This window comes from Balearica regulorum, chromosome 10 (assembly GCF_011004875.1).
Source record: "Balearica regulorum gibbericeps isolate bBalReg1 chromosome 10, bBalReg1.pri, whole genome shotgun sequence".
Lineage (NCBI taxonomy): Eukaryota > Metazoa > Chordata > Aves > Gruiformes > Gruidae > Balearica > Balearica regulorum.
In genome coordinates, this window is record NC_046193.1 from 24,176,903 (window position 1) to 24,192,388 (window position 15,486).

Sequence of the window (15,486 nt, forward strand, 5' to 3'; positions counted from 1 at the left end):
CTCCCGCGTCCTGTCCTGCGCAAGCGCATCGCGGCCGCGATGGCGGGCGCCCCCTGTCGTGGCGGCGGGCCGGTGGGTACCGTGCGCATGCGCGTTGCCCGTGGCGCCCGCGGGGCGGGTGTAAACATAGCAGTCGGCAGCGGCACTAAGGCAGGATCGGCTCGGCTCGGCTCGGTTCGGCTCAGCTCATGCGGGCCGCGCTCACCTGGCGTGACAAGGCCGAGCAGTGGTGAGCGGCCCTGGGAAAGAGCCGGACCGCTACGGCCCGCTCCGCTGCGAGGCGGCCGGGGGCGCCCCGCGCGGTCTGAGGAGGAGCCGCAGCGGTGCCCCGGCGGTAGGGCTGTGGGTCGGGAGCAGGCCGGGGGGCCGCGGCCTGGCCACCGGGGCAGCCTGGGGAACAGTGCCGGGCACGGCGGCGGCGCCTCCCCGGGGCGGCTCGTTCAGTTCCTGCTGCGCTCGCCGGCACCGTCCCGGGCTCTGCCCCGCCACCGCCGCGGGGCACATAGGCCGCGGGAGCCCCGGTCCGAGCGTGCTTTCTGCAGCCGGCTGGCCTTCCCCTTGGCAGGCGGCTGTGGGCAGGAGCAGCTGGATTCCCACGGCCTCTGGGCTGATACTGGTGATCTAGTACCAAAAAGCCTTTCCGGGGGTTGGTTTGGGGGTTTTTTTTGTTTGGTTTTTTTTTTTTTTTTTTTTTTTTTTTTGCTTTCTGTTTAGCCAACGGCAGCAGCCTGTGTCTGTATCTGCGGTTCTGCCTCCCAAGGTGCGGCTGCAGGCTTCTTCCACCCTCCCGTCCGAGTCCCCTGCGGCCTGGGTGGTGCCCAGTGCTCGGGCTTCTTCCCAAGCACGGCAGGCAGTCGCAGTTGTAGAGGGTGGTTCTTGGTTGGGGAACTTTCTCGGGAATCAGAGGTACTCTCAGGTGTGCAATTGCAGTTTTTGCCATGTGGCATCTTTGATGTTAAAGGACATATATTTTCTGCCTGCTAATATGGGGTTTTCTTGAGTTATTTTTTTCCTTTTTGTCTTTAGTATTTATGATCTTGCATTCAAACCGGATGGGACTCAGTTGATAATTGCTGCTGGAAATAGACTGCTGGTAGGGAAACTTTTTTTGCTCTTGCAGTTACAGCTGTACAAATATGATTTCTTTCACATTAACTTATGAATGTAACCTATCAAAAATCCTCTTATCTCTACTAGTCCAGCCTCATATCTACATACATATTAATGCAGGCTAACTGTAAAGTGCTTTGAAGCTTTTTAATGTTTCTTACCAAGTTTTAAGCTCCATTTCCACAAGTAAGGAGATTTAAGTTACTTTTGCCATCTCATCCTTTCCTACCTCACCCAGTGGCTTGAAATCCATTAACCTGCATCCAGGCTTAGCACAATGGCATGGCATACAAATACTGCATTGTTACAAGTTTCATGCAAATATCTGAAAAGGGGCAAGAAACTCAAACTGATGTCCCTGCTTTGTGAGAAGCTTTAACTCAAGCTTTCTGCGGTTCCCTGGGTCTGCTCGCCTGCTGCTAACTTATCAGCAAGAGCAGCTCCGGATGGTGCTTCTCAGGGTTCCTGCAAAGCTTTCAGATGGGGCAGGCGTAGCAGCTGCAGGGATGGCTGGGTGGCTGGCACAATTACAGAGATACAGTCTATAACTGCAGGACCGCAAGCTTTATTGTTTTCAGTGCTCGCAAAATGGTATACTTGGTGATGGTCCTTTCCAGTAATTTATTATGTTTAAACATCTAATGCAGGGAAAGAAGTAAAACAAGCTGGCCAAGTGAACTGTTTGGAAATTTCTTTTGTGCGAGTAATTTTCTAATACTGCATCTTCTTTCATTCTGAGAAGTATTACATTAAGGAAAGCTGCTTCCATGCTTTAAAATGTTTTGTTTTGCATGGACTGTACGCTATGCAAAAAAGCAAGCACAGAAGAAAGTGTATAATGTTGTTGACCTTTGATAATTTTATATGCTAGTCCTCACTGAAAGATTTCTTGGTGTATATTTTTTTGTTTGTATGTTTATGTTTTGTTCCCTTCTGTTTAAATAGGTATATGATACTTCTGATGGAACCTTAATTCAGCCTTTGAAAGGACATAAGGACACCGTATACTGTGTGGCTTACGCTAAAGATGGTAAATATCACTTTGAGGGACTTTGTTAGTCTGGTTTGTAAAGGGCATGTCTTCCATTTCTTATTGCCAATTGATAACTAGACAAATTGAGGTTGTTTCTGTAACAGTATTTTGAACATGTACGTGAGTGCTGGTGTTTTGTTTGCTCTTTAATCAAGGGTTTGAGCTGCCGTATAAATGCTACATGCAGAAGTACCCTATATTTACATGTAAGGCTACCTGTTAGTCTGAGAACTGTAGTCCCCACTTCCCCTCCCCTTCTTCTTCAGTGATGGCTAAGTGTATATTTGTGGGGTGAAGGCTTACCCCAGAGATCCTTCTTTCTAGTACTGCCTCTGGTTTGTATTCCCATAGTTCCTCTATCCCAAAGCTTCCCGATCTCCTGATCCTTCACACATTACCTTGCTTGCTACAGACCTTATTTGGCTTCCGATTCTGTCATTGCCTCCGATTCTCATTCTTTGGGGACTTACTGTCTGTGGACTCAGACGACTTCCTCTCAAATACTATTTTTTAAGTTACAGGTGATACCTGTGAAAATGTACCATTTTTCCCTTGACACTGTTAACATAAATCTCCAACTTGTGACTGACAGTGTTGAAAAGACTGTCTGCTTGCGTGCATTGCTGGCCTTTAATGAGGCACGCTCTGTGGGAGTAACAAAGTCATCGGAGTTTCACATAGTTGGAGAAGTGCAGTCACATCAAGACACTTGCAGCATTCGGCCCTTTATTACTTGAGCCTTGTCAAGTTCAAGAACTTCTTGCTCTGTCTTTTATTGAGTATTTGGAGTGAAAGAGATTCTTGTATGTGTGGGATTTAAATTATATCTAATTCCTAGGCAAACGTTTTGCATCTGGCTCTGCTGATAAAAGTGTGATAATTTGGACTTCAAAGTTAGAAGGAATTCTGAAATACACGTAAGTGATGCCTTCAGTGCTGTGCCTCTCAAAAGCTTACTTTGATTATGCACTTCTGCTCTCAAAGAGTTCATGCCCTTAGATTTGGAACAGTTGACTAAGGTCAGAGAAAATGCTAGTGAGTGGGTAATAGGAGAGGGAAGAGAAAAAGAACAATTGAATGAGGCAGGAAAGCAATTAAAGGCATAAAAAAGGGGTGGGAAGTCTAGATAAATCTCTGAATTAAGAGGGCTGGCAGAGAACTGGGGAAACTATAGGTCAAAATAAAATGAAACAGAACATGACTCTGATCTGGTATAATAAAATTAATAGAATTCTGGTTCAAACAACAAATTAAAGATATGGTTTGGTACTTTTGGTATAGTTCCATCTTTCTTCTGGCTTTGTTTTCATGTCATCCCTCTTACACTACATCTTCAAATTCTGTTTCTGAATGTGTGTGTATATTTATTACTATTTAGTATGCCCAAGCTAGTGTACTACTAGGAACATACCCAAGCGTACTTGTTTTAGAATTTAGATATAACCTTTGATCATATTTCACAAACCACCATTTACGTACATTTTTAGCTAATCTTGATGAAATACAGTGAATCCTGCCACTTAGAGACAGGTTTTAAGGTTTATTACCAATTTAGTTTATAGTAATTGCAGATTAATTTGAGGTAATGTAGACCGATTGAATTATTTCTGGCATCTGGCAAACCTTTCAGCTATCCTGCTGAAAGTCAGAAAAACGGGCATTTAAGAATGATTTATTGAAATATGATTGTAACTTCATTCTAGGCATAATGACTCAATACAGTGCGTTTCCTACAACCCTCTTACTCATCAGTTGGCATCCTGCTCTTCCAGCGATTTTGGTATGGCTTCTTCCTCTCACTTTTCCATTAAGCCAGTAAATTCTATTAAAGTTGTACAGCTAAGCTAACTACAGGTAGGTATAGCTCTTTATATCCAGAAGAGATGAGATACAAAGCTACCTAAATTTAAATAACGTTAGATACTTACTTAAATCACTTAAACTCAGTTGGAAAGGACTGTGCAGTGAAGTGCCACAGGATAAAATGTACTACCTTGTTACTATGATTTTTTTCAGAGACATCCTCTCTGTTATTAAGATGGATATTTTTTTCCCCATTTACTGATAAATAATATGTATCTAAATGTCCTCCTAGTGGTGGATGAGACTTTGATGCCTCCGAAGTCCCGACTGAGTTTTCTGACAGTATTAGTTTCTAATTGAATACTGGTAGATGTTTACTTGTAATTTACTTTGGTTTTTTGTTTGCTTCAATCAAGGCTTGTGGTCTCCTGAACAGAAGTCAGTCTCTAAACATAAAACCAGCAGTAAGATTACTTGCTGTAGGTAAGTTTTAATGATTACCTGTGTCATTTAAGTTAGTTTCAATAGAAACAATTCAAAATAATATGCAAGCTTAAAGAAAAAATATTGAAGTGAAATAGTTCAACATATGCAGAGACAGTACCATGTAGCTCTCCTACCTGCTGGTCGGTAGCATTGTGTACCTTGTGCTGGTTTGCCATTTTCATCGTTAAAATGCCTGAGTAGCATTTATAATGCTGCAGTAGGAATATGACTAATATTTATCAAAGATGATTTCTTGTGCAGTCTTCTCAGAGAGCTTTTTTTCTTCTTCCCCTCTTCTTTTTTTTTTTTTTTTAAAATAGCAAAGGGTTTGCTGTTTTTTTGATACTGTTTATAACTGAATTCTTCTGAAAGTATGAGAGGTGCTCTGCTCTTGAGCAAGTGTCTTAACTTCTCTCTCCCTCTGTTTAGCCATCTTGTGCAAAAACAATAAAATTAAGTTACAGGGAAAATAATTACACTTTTTGTTTGTAGAGCTGTTCATCTCCTGTGTTGGTATTTTTAGTGAAAGGAGATACTGCCATTATGGAGAACCTGAAGCAGGGGTATATTATTTGTGTAAGGTCATCCAGCTAACTGCAGTAGAGACAAGAATAGAAACCAGGTCTCCTCTGTCCCGCGCCATGCAGTTTTATCTGATGGGTGTTCTAAATGTGGCTTTTTTTTTTTTTTTGAAAGAGTTTGGTCTACTGCCAACACTGTCATCCCCAAAAATGTATCTGTTACTTAGCACATGTTAGAAGTATTGCAAGCAGATGATAGCTTTAATTTCTTTATTTCTACATTTTTTTATTTCTGTGTATATTATAAAATGTTCTTACTGTAGTGCATGCTGTTGCCATAAATGTGGATTTAGATGCATAAACAAACTGTAGGATTACTGGCTATCTCCCAGAACTCCCTCTTAGAAGTATATTTTCATCTATCATCACTGTTTGAGTATGCTGTACCATCCTACCTTCCTGCTGCTTGTTTTTAGTAGTTTGCTTTTCAGTATCTGTGTGTTTTATCAGCTGGACAAATGATGGCCAGTACCTTGCTTTGGGGATGTTCAACGGCACTGTCAGCATAAGGAATAAAAATGGCGAAGAGAAAGTTAAAATAGAGCGTACAGGGGGTGCTTCATCTCCAATATGGTCAATTTGTTGGAATCCATCCAGGTAAATCATTTGTTCCTTCCTTTTTTCATGCTGAATAGATAATCCTGGGCTTATTGATTGCAGAAAGGCTTGACTTTTATCCCTGCTGAAACAGATTAATGCCATGTACGTTACCTTTTTTTAAGTGATTATGTATTGGGGTTTTGGCTTTGCTGCCACTTTTAATTGGATGGAGAAACTGGGAACAAGTTCCACTTAGATCTCAAGAAACATTTCTATTTTCTTTTGTATTGTTTTGAGTTGTTTGGTGGGTTTTTTTGGATAGGGGGAGAGAGAGGGGAGCTGTTTTTTCACTTCAACTCAGAGGGAATGTTGTCCCAAATACGTGAATAAACGATTGCTATTGCAGTAGGTGGGAAAATTTTTGGAGTAGAGCAGATGAACAAGAGGAGTCAGTTCATGGCTATTTAGAGGAGATACCAGTACTGAAATCCAGGCCTGGCAGTAGGCAGTATAGTCAGGCAGAGGGAGAAGACCATAAGGAAGAAGAGACCTCTGTGGATTTCAACTTGTGAGTGCAACTTCAAAGGAACATATATATCTATGTTATCTAGAACAGTAATTTACAAAAAGGACCAAGGGCAGAGTGTGTTATGCAGGGTACAAAATCAGACATTCAAAAACTAGGAAATTCTAGATTAACAGTTGCCTCTGTGGTTTTAACTTATTCTGCTAGTATGTGATCACTATGCGATAGTTCTCAAGTGTATGAGAGCAGGTTACTTTTCCTCACAGGTGCACACGTTGTGCATTGAGCAAAGCAAGGGTGCTTGTTAAGCAGCTGGCTTTTTATTAGGGGTTTTGTCGGTTTCCTTTTTGTTCAGTTTATGGCTAGGGGCATTATTTGCAGCAGAATGTTCAGATTACCATCTCCCTTCTTCCTAGGCAAGAAGCTGTGGGGAAGGGTGACTTGTGGTTTGCTCCAAGCTGAACAGATCACGTCAGAGTACCAAAGTTAACAAATTTGAGACCTGAAGCCTTTCCTTGGTCTGCTGCTGGTCTCACACAAACATTTGTTTTTTTTTTTTTTCCCCTGCCTTACACTGATAATTGTAGTTCACTCTTCTCAGCTGCATTGACTTTGATGTTGTGGTGGCTTTGTACTACTGTAGCTAAGATAAGAATCCAGGCCCAGGTGCTTCATCTGTTTAAGGGACCATTAACTCCACTGTACCCACTGCTTATATAGCTGTATGTGAAGTGATACATCAAGCTTTGCAGTTATTCCTGTAAAGGAGACTGATTTTTCTTTTGTGTCCCCAAGCTGTCTTCCTCAGTTTTAAATGGCAAGATGTATCTGCTGTCCTTTCAGTTTGTGGTTTTTTAAAGAGTAATATGAAGTAAATTCTGCTATTCTATTACTTGGTTCTTTTGCTCTAAGAAATTTGTTAATAAATTGCTGTAGAATTACTACCTTTTTTTTTTTTTTAAGAGATGAACGGAATGATATTTTAGCTGTGGCAGACTGGGGTCAGAAACTTTCCTTTTACCAGCTTAGTGGCAAACAGGTATGTTTTAGAAAGTGCATTCAAGAGTGGAGGGTATTCCTGATTCTGTTTTGTGTCCTATATTCAAAGTGTTTGTATACAAGTACTTTATTAGCCACGTTAAATGCTTTCTGTTTTCCCAACCTTTTATAAGTTTGCTTTTTTCCAACCATCTTTTTCTTCATCTCTTCTTTTTCTCATGGCAACTCAGCTGCTGTCTTACAATTCTTGTATTAAAGCCCTTACAACTTTGCTGACTTTTGTGATATGGTTTACTGGTCTTTAGAGGACATCTTTGTATTTTTTTCAACCAGTTAAAGGGGGTTTTGTGAGTTGCTTGCATTCTGAGTAGAGTGGTTTGAGACTGGAGGGATTCTTGGATGTATTTTAGAACTGCTTTTGGGAATCTTACTACAGCCAGTGGTTCTTGGGTATTGAAAAGTTGTTTATGGCCAGAGGGATGAGAAGAGTGGTGTCAGTGATGGTACTTGTTGCCTTGGGAAAATATGAATTGATTCTTTTGTTAATTTTTTTTTTCCCCTTGTAGATTGGGAAGGACAGAACGCTCAATTTTGATCCTTGCTGTGTTAGCTACTTTACTAAAGGAGAGTACATTTTACTGGGAGGTTCGGATAAACAAGTTTCCCTCTTCACGAAGGATGGCGTGCGTCTTGGTACCATAGGAGAGCAAAGCAGTTGGGTGTGGACGTGCAAAGTTAAACCAGACTCCAACTACGTGGTGAGTAGGAACACTTCTCTGACACTTTTACAGACAATTTGTCACATAAGACCATAAATTTCAAACTCAGTTGCTTAGTCTAGACGTCCTTACTGTGGCAACAGAACCTAAGCAGTGTCTAGTGAGGTCCTAGAACTACCACCAAAATTAAAAATATCCTGGAGAATTAAAACTTGGGCTGTAAAAAGGCTGTAAATGAGCGTAACACCTGCTTTCAGATGGTGAGGCATTTGTTGCATTTTGATTAAAAAAAAAAAAAAAAAGAGGAGGGAAAAGAAGAAAAAAGTGGCAGCTAATAACTTCTAGGTTGACCAAATCCAATTCTTTGATGGAAAGAAAGTGTTTGGATCTGTTTGAGTTCTTAGCATTACACCTTGTGGAAAATGCCTACAAGACAACTGTTAGCCACAAATGCTGCACTCTGTGTCATTGTACAAATGTGAAGAGATACAGAGCAAATTTAAAAACAAACAACCGCCCTCCAAAAAAACCCCAAACAAACCAAAACCAACAACAAAATAAGCCCATGCCAAACCCCACCACCCACCATGGTGGTCTCCATGATCTGTGATGAGATCAGTCATTTTGCGTTGCACTTTTACCACTGTTTAAGTACAAGTAGGCTGTAATTGGTATCAATCTATACGTTATGCAGGAAAACAAACATAATGTTTGTATAAGTACTACACATTTTGTGAATCCTCACCTACATGTACCAATTAACTAAAATTATTTTCTTCTTGTGTTCAGGCAGTAGGATGCCAAGATGGAACAATATCCTTTTATCAGTTGATTTTCAGCACTGTTCATGGCCTTTATAAAGATCGCTATGCTTACAGAGACAACATGACTGATGTTATTGTCCAGCACCTCATCACTGAACAAAAAGGTAATTTCACACTTAGAGTCAGGCCAGCGCTTCACTCTCATTCTGTTTTGTTTTATTTTTAATTAATATCCATCAGAACACTTGGAATATATGCTGCATGTACCAGACAGATTGTTGTTATCACTTTGACAGTAAAACTGAGGAATGCTGTTTGCAGGATGAGAGTACAAACTTGGAGGATCAGCGCTGACAAGCTTAATGAAAGATGTGGGGATTTGAAAGGACATTGGGAGGGGCAGAGGCTTTTAAGATAAGGTTTTAATCTCTGCAAATGAGATAAAAATACTGTGCATCATATTTAGTTGTTTGGGTTTTTTTCTGACTTGCAGCCTCAAGAGTTTGTGCTGGTTTTGTTTCTTCATATCCACTAGCTTTTTATGGCAAAGAATCAAAGTATTGCTTCAGAATCTGTTGTTGACAAATAATAGAGAGTGATAAATTGTGTTGGGGATAGTAGATCAGATAGATGCAGAACAACAAACATGTCCGATCAGGAATCTGCTTTTGATTTTAGAGGTGCTTTAGAAAGACTCAATTTTGATGTATTAGTAAGTTTTCTGATTTCTGTATCGGTTATTTTCATGTCAGCCTATACTGTATTGTTTCTGTGTTTTGTTTTGTTTTTTTTTCTCTCTAGTTAGAATAAAAGGCAGAGAGCTTGTAAAGAAAATTGCCATCTACAAAAACAGATTAGCAATCCAGATGCCAGAGAAAATCTTGATTTATGAGTTATACTCAGATGATTCTTCAGATATGTATTATCGGGTGAAGGAAAAGATAGTAAAAAAATTTGAATGCAACTTGCTGGTTGTATGTTCAGATCACATTATTTTATGCCAGGTACGTGCCTTAAAAATCTAGAATAGTCTTGGGGTGCATTCAGACTTTTAAGACAGCTGTCCAAATAGCTGGTAGGAAAAGATTGTACTGTATCATCTAGTACAGTTTTTTCCCCAAGGTACCAATGTGTAGTGCTGACATACTTCTAAGCAATAGCTGTGGCATGCCACAGGTGGCTCTGTTTATGTGAAACAGTCTCTGTAGTGAATTTGATAAATGAGCACATAATCCAGGGGAACTTTTGGTCAGAGTGAACAACTAGAAAAAGGTGGGGGGGGTTGGTTTTGTTTGTTTGTTCATAGCATTGGAAAACCTTAAAGAATTCACCCTGTTAAACTGACTATTTGACTTGATGGTTTTTATTAGTACAGGTATAAACATTGCACATCTAAGACACAGGGTTTTATCTTTACTTCTGTGCAGTGTTTTGTGTGTTATTGTGTCTTTAGGAGAAAAGGTTGCAGTGCCTCTCATTTAGTGGCATTAAAGAACGAGAATGGCTGATGGAATCTCTTATTCGTTATATTAAAGTAATTGGAGGACCTCCAGGAAGAGAAGGACTCTTAGTTGGTCTAAAGAATGGTCAGGTAACACAGAATGTCTGGTATGTCTCTTTTCACTGCAAATAAAGTCTCTTCTGTGTTCTTAGGGGCAGACCTTAGGAGCAGCATGCTCCTTTACAGCCTAGAATTTATTTAACAGTCTCACCTTGTGGTGAAAAACTAATTACTTCTATCTTTCACATTCTCTGGCTTTAAATTTCATACAAACATGTTTAACTTTGTGTAAAGTCTGTAAGTTGTTAGGAATAACTGACAAAAATGGAGTTCATGGTGAACTGAGAGAGGGTTTGTCTTTAGTGGGGGTTGGGGGGGGTGTGTGTGTGTGTGTACACTTCTCCTGATGACCACTTGTGACAGTGTGGATGTTCTAGAGGTGAGATTGCTGTCTATTTCATAAGCCAGTTAGCAGCTGAAACTTTGAAACTGGAGCCCAGAGGTATTGATAGAGAGAACAGGAATAGAGAGGAGGTTGAGATCCCTTGTGTCTTCTGTATCTATACTATATGTATTCCTGTAGTAGTATGTTAATGTAATTGTTTAACTATTGGAGCATTAAAAAAATCCAGAATGTGTAGCATGTGATTTATTTGTATAGGCTTGCAACCTAGAGTACGTTGTGGAGACGAGTCTCTTCAAGATACCTCAAACTGAAAGCATTTCCTTAATTTTAATGCACAGTTTGCTCTGTCAAAAAAATTGCAATTGCATGCTTTGAACAGCATTGAATTTTGTACCTGCTATGCTATTTCTAGTTTTAGGAACAAAAATGGATGGTCTGACTTTGGTTTCAAATATGTCTAGATTCTGAAGATATTTGTCGATAATGTCTTCGCAATCGTCCTGTTGAAGCAATCCACAGCTGTGCGCTGTCTGGATATGAGTGCATCCCGAAACAAGCTGGCAGTGGTTGATGAAAACGATACCTGCCTAGTATATGATATTCATACCAAAGAGTTGTTGTTTCAGGTAAAATTCAAAGTTTTGTTGTTTTGGTTTGTGTTTTTTTTTAAAAAAAGGGGGGGGAGAGGGGGAGGAAGTGATTTGGAGCACAGAACGTACCAGGGTGTTGCTATGCAGAAATTCATGTATTTAAGCCATTAATCACATCTTGTAGGACCTAACTGTGATCTATTTCTCTATCAAAACTACCCTTTTAGAGGTGGTAGACAAGGAATTACAAGACAGGAGATATATGTGAGCAACAGCTGAATAAAGAGCACTTAAACATGTGACCTTTTCGGTTTAATTCAGAGCTCTGTCCTGGTTCCCTTTGATGCATTACAGTTAATGAGCATTTTGGCTTTATCATTAGTACGAACAAAATTAAAGCCTAAACGTCTTTGTTCGTCATGTATTCCCAGAGTGTAAAATGAATAATGATAATGCTGTCTTCATTGGCAGTTTAGCAGTCACTCTAAGGGTTCACTCATTATGTTGATGACACATTTTTAGAGGATAGTTAGATGGACAGGAAGTATGAAGTGCTACAAAGATAGGGTCTGTAACTTCCTTTTGTAACAGGCAGAAAAATGATCAATTTAATGTGCTAGCTAACTAACAGTATTATTGTGGAATTTTATATTCTATAGTTTGATAGTATGAGTCATTAGTAAATACAAAACAAAGGAAAGGCAATTACAGCTGTTTATTAAAATGTAAAATATGTCCCTGTAAATCTGTTTAGGAATATACTAGGCTTTAGAATATTACAAACATAAATAAGTATGTGTGTGTACACATCCAGGCTATAATAAGTTCTAGCTGAAGGATGCATATTTCTTAGGAAAGATGATGTGATTGCATCTGTTGTAATCATCAGGTTTTTTGCTCGTTAGGAACCCAATGCTAATAGCGTGGCTTGGAATACACAGTGTGAGGATATGCTTTGCTTTTCTGGAGGGGGTTACCTCAATATCAAAGCTAGTAACTTCCCTGTCCATCAGCAAAAACTTCAAGGCTTTGTTGTGGGTTACAATGGCTCCAAGATCTTCTGTCTTCATGTTTTTTCTATGTCAGCTGTTGAAGTTCCGCAGGTAATCCTTTAATCTCATTAAGTGTTGCTTTACATTTCATAAACATCAATGTTTAAGAAGTGAAGAAGCTTTTCTGAGATTTACTCGGATTCCATTACCAAAATGATTGCAGTTCACACTTTATTCATTTTTATTTAAGTTATATTACATTATCTATTTTACTTTTGTTTATTTGGCGTTAATTAAGCTAACTTCCTTTTTGCTGTTGATTGTTGTTTCTTATTCTCCCTTTCTACTTGCAAATGCACGTAACCTAAAAGCAAAGGTGAAGATACGGTGCGGGTGTTACCTCTTCCTGTATTTTTACTGAAGTCTCTCTCTGTACGTTTTCTCAAGTTGTAATTTCATTTTTCCTATGAGTACATCAAATACTGTCTGCTTCACCTAGATGTGTTTAGGCAATATTTAAGCTGTATATTTTAGTCTGAATGTATAGTACATGTGTAGTCTTTCTGTCCTAAATTTAGAGATTGCCTTCCACAAAATGCTATTTTCTGCATTATGGGAAGCAATGGAAAGGTCTAAAGCAGTCCAAAAATAAAACAAAAGGTTCTGATTATGCACACAAGTGTGGGCAGGATTTGAAACTGAGAGTCAATGAAGAAAGAAGAAAGTGCCGTGTGCTTTTACTAACTACTGGCTACCTGTCTGTTCTGTTGCAGCACTGTGTAGACCGTAATGAGCTCTGGGTTGTCCGTGTGCTGGGCAGCCATGAGATCTGCCAGACCTACTACGCCCTTTGTCTGGCTTTGGCATGCTGTACGCACCAGTATGCCATAAAATTGTTGTTGAGTATCACAGAGGTAGCTTTTTTAAAGCTACACTTTTGGAGAGAGGGAGTACCAAAAAGTATACAATTTTCAGATGAATTAATAAAAATAACATAGCAATCAAACTGTCTTTGGTTGCAAACCCACAGTTAAAGGTGAGCTAGCTGCAGCGCTCCCTGTTGTTCAAAGGGCTCGAGCTGTAGCTGCAGATCCTGAGCCTTAGTCTGTCTGTGTCAGCCTGCAGTTGACAGTTTCTCCCTTTAATTCCATTTTAGGGCAGGTCCTTGAGGTCCTTAACAGTCACGATCTTGGTAAAACAGCTTTGTCGTCAGGGCTGGTACAGAAGGGTTACTTCCTCATGATACCTCTTCCTGTTGTGTCTGAGTATTTCCAGGGATGCTTCATGCCAGGCTTTGTGCCACATTTCATGCTTTTAGCCTTTGAGAGCAAACTAGTCCTTTGCTCTGCTTCCACAGTATTAAAAAAAAAAAGTTCATTATGCATAATATTTAGCATGTCCAATGCTCAGAAGAATTCACATTCTTAACTCCTTCCTTATACGCAAGGAACTAAAGATTTCAAGATGGATGAGTTTGGAATATAATTAACCCAACTTGTCTAAAGATGCAATAATAATCACCCCAGAATGTTCTTCTGTCTGTTATACAAAAAACATACATTTATTTTCTGCGGAGCTTATAATGGTTGGGATGGGAATAGATTTATTCCCCAACACACTGTATGTAGAGAATTTCACTAATATATCTCAGTATTATGCTTTCTAATACATGTTTTTTGATGGAAATCCTCAGTCTGCACCCATGTACCAATATCTGGAACGAAAAATGTTTAAAGAAGCCTATCAAATTGCGTGCTTAGGAGTAACTGATGCTGACTGGAAAGAACTGGCCATGGAAGCCTTGGAAGGGCTCGAGTTTGAAACTGCTAAAAAGGTAAAGCAGATAATTACTTATTTAGCAGAAAGTGTGTTTTATATTTTTATATGTATAGTGTGTATGTGTATACTGTATGTTTTGTGGCTGGAATACAAAGTGGTGTTCCTGGGTTACCATCTTGCTTGTCTTTAGTGTATATATGTTATTCCACGTACCAAAAAAAATGTTGGCTTGTTATATACTCAGGATCTTGAGATGAGGTTTTTAACTGAAATCGAATTTATCTCTCCAGATAAATGCCATGTTCTAAATCAAAGTGTTAAATGCAAAGAAAATGGTTTCTTTCATCCGCTGGAAAATCCATAAATGAATTTGAGGGGAAACAGAACTGGAAAGTCGTTCAGTGGTGCTGCTGACCACTGGGTGGCAGCAAAGAATGCCTTAGCTGCCTTTTTGTTTGGGTTTTGTTTGTTGTTGGGTTGGGGTTTTTTTTCCTTCCCCAATGCTATAAACTTATTATTTTCCCCCCATAGTATTTAAGATAACCTCAATTCAAATGTGGAGGATTCATATGCTTTGTTATTTACACACTAATGCTCTCTGAAGGCCATGGTGATGAGATGTCATCATTTTAGTAATTTTCTATCTGGAATGCCTTGGGTTTGGGAGTGGTCTATAAATGGGTATATACTGAAGAACAGAGTTTTTCCCAGCCTAAAATATTTCCCTATTTTCTTTCACCACCTTTTCTCAAATAAGAGAGGGCAAACTGAGTTCAATGTCATGAATATTGTATGAAAGACAAAACATTCTAAAAATATGCAGGGAATGGCCTGTAATGATAGGCATCTTTTAATAACAGATTTTTTTTTTTTTAAAGGAAATTAAATGCCTTCCCCCCCCCCCCCCGTAAGTGGAGGCATCAGAATAATTCCAGTTTCATATATGGCTTTATGCAAATAGATATTCTTAAAAAGAAGTTTTCAGTGCCTCCTTGGAATTTAAGTAGTGCCCTCTTAGAATTAGAGCGGATTAATTTGAACAAAAGCAGCTTCTTGACATTAAAGGCTCTCATAGTTCCTAGTCCGATCTGGTGTAAGCAGAATATTCTATGCCCTCTTAAGTATTAGTTTGGTTAGAAGTCTTGAATGTGCAGACTAAAGAGTTAAATTTCTATTTTTTGATGCATGTCAAGAATAAATGCTAAGCTGCTGTAACTGCACGTGACTTTGCCACTTGAGACTTTGGGTTGCACATTTATCTCCATTTGCAAAAGATATTCCACTGTCTTGCAGTACTTTTATCTTACTGTCTTCTTCCTTTCCTCACCCTGAGCTACTCCCATACTGAATTTTCAGAATGATATAAAAACTGTAAGCATATGCAGTATGCTTTGGCAAGCCAGTCAATTTATATGTTCTGCCTTGTAATAGTTAAATTTCCTTGTCTGCATCATGCCTCACATCAAAATGGAAAAGCTATACAATAGCCAGAATAAAAGTATGTAGTATTTTGAATGGCATTTTGTATTTCTTGTGGGACTGACATACGTACACCTACTAGTCCCTGCCTTTGCTGTTTATTTTCAGTGATAAGCTGTTTGAATTGTACCCTGGTCTTGTTTACTGTAATGCCTCAAGGGACCCAGTTGTAGTCTGA

General features: G+C 39.5%; 2 protein-coding genes across 3 annotated transcripts in view; one reads left to right on the forward strand and one right to left on the reverse strand.

Annotated features, from left to right (window-relative positions):
• RPL32 (ribosomal protein L32) overlaps positions 1-15,486 on the reverse strand; it is an 81,526-nt gene that overhangs the window by 14,188 nt on the left and 51,852 nt on the right. The gene's annotated exons all lie outside the window — the stretch shown is intronic.
• Positions 99-15,486, forward strand: part of IFT122 (intraflagellar transport 122) — a 33,580-nt gene continuing 18,192 nt past the window's right edge. Inside the window, exons 1-16 of one of the 2 annotated variants that reach the window (XM_075762537.1) lie at positions 99-229; positions 1,027-1,093; positions 2,056-2,140; positions 2,982-3,060; positions 3,847-3,923; positions 4,363-4,429; positions 5,464-5,610; positions 5,960-6,121; positions 7,043-7,118; positions 7,645-7,836; positions 8,587-8,725; positions 9,363-9,565; positions 10,015-10,152; positions 10,930-11,094; positions 11,964-12,161; positions 13,744-13,884. In XM_075762537.1, coding sequence (XP_075618652.1) covers positions 189-229; positions 1,027-1,093; positions 2,056-2,140; positions 2,982-3,060; positions 3,847-3,923; positions 4,363-4,429; positions 5,464-5,610; positions 5,960-6,121; positions 7,043-7,118; positions 7,645-7,836; positions 8,587-8,725; positions 9,363-9,565; positions 10,015-10,152; positions 10,930-11,094; positions 11,964-12,161; positions 13,744-13,884 — 1,977 coding nt within the window. In that variant the 5' untranslated portion in view covers positions 99-188. The remainder of the gene's footprint in view (positions 230-1,026; positions 1,094-2,055; positions 2,141-2,981; positions 3,061-3,846; positions 3,924-4,362; positions 4,430-5,463; positions 5,611-5,959; positions 6,122-7,042; positions 7,119-7,644; positions 7,837-8,586; positions 8,726-9,362; positions 9,566-10,014; positions 10,153-10,929; positions 11,095-11,963; positions 12,162-13,743; positions 13,885-15,486) is intronic. The other variant, XM_075762536.1, reaches the window with a different exon arrangement.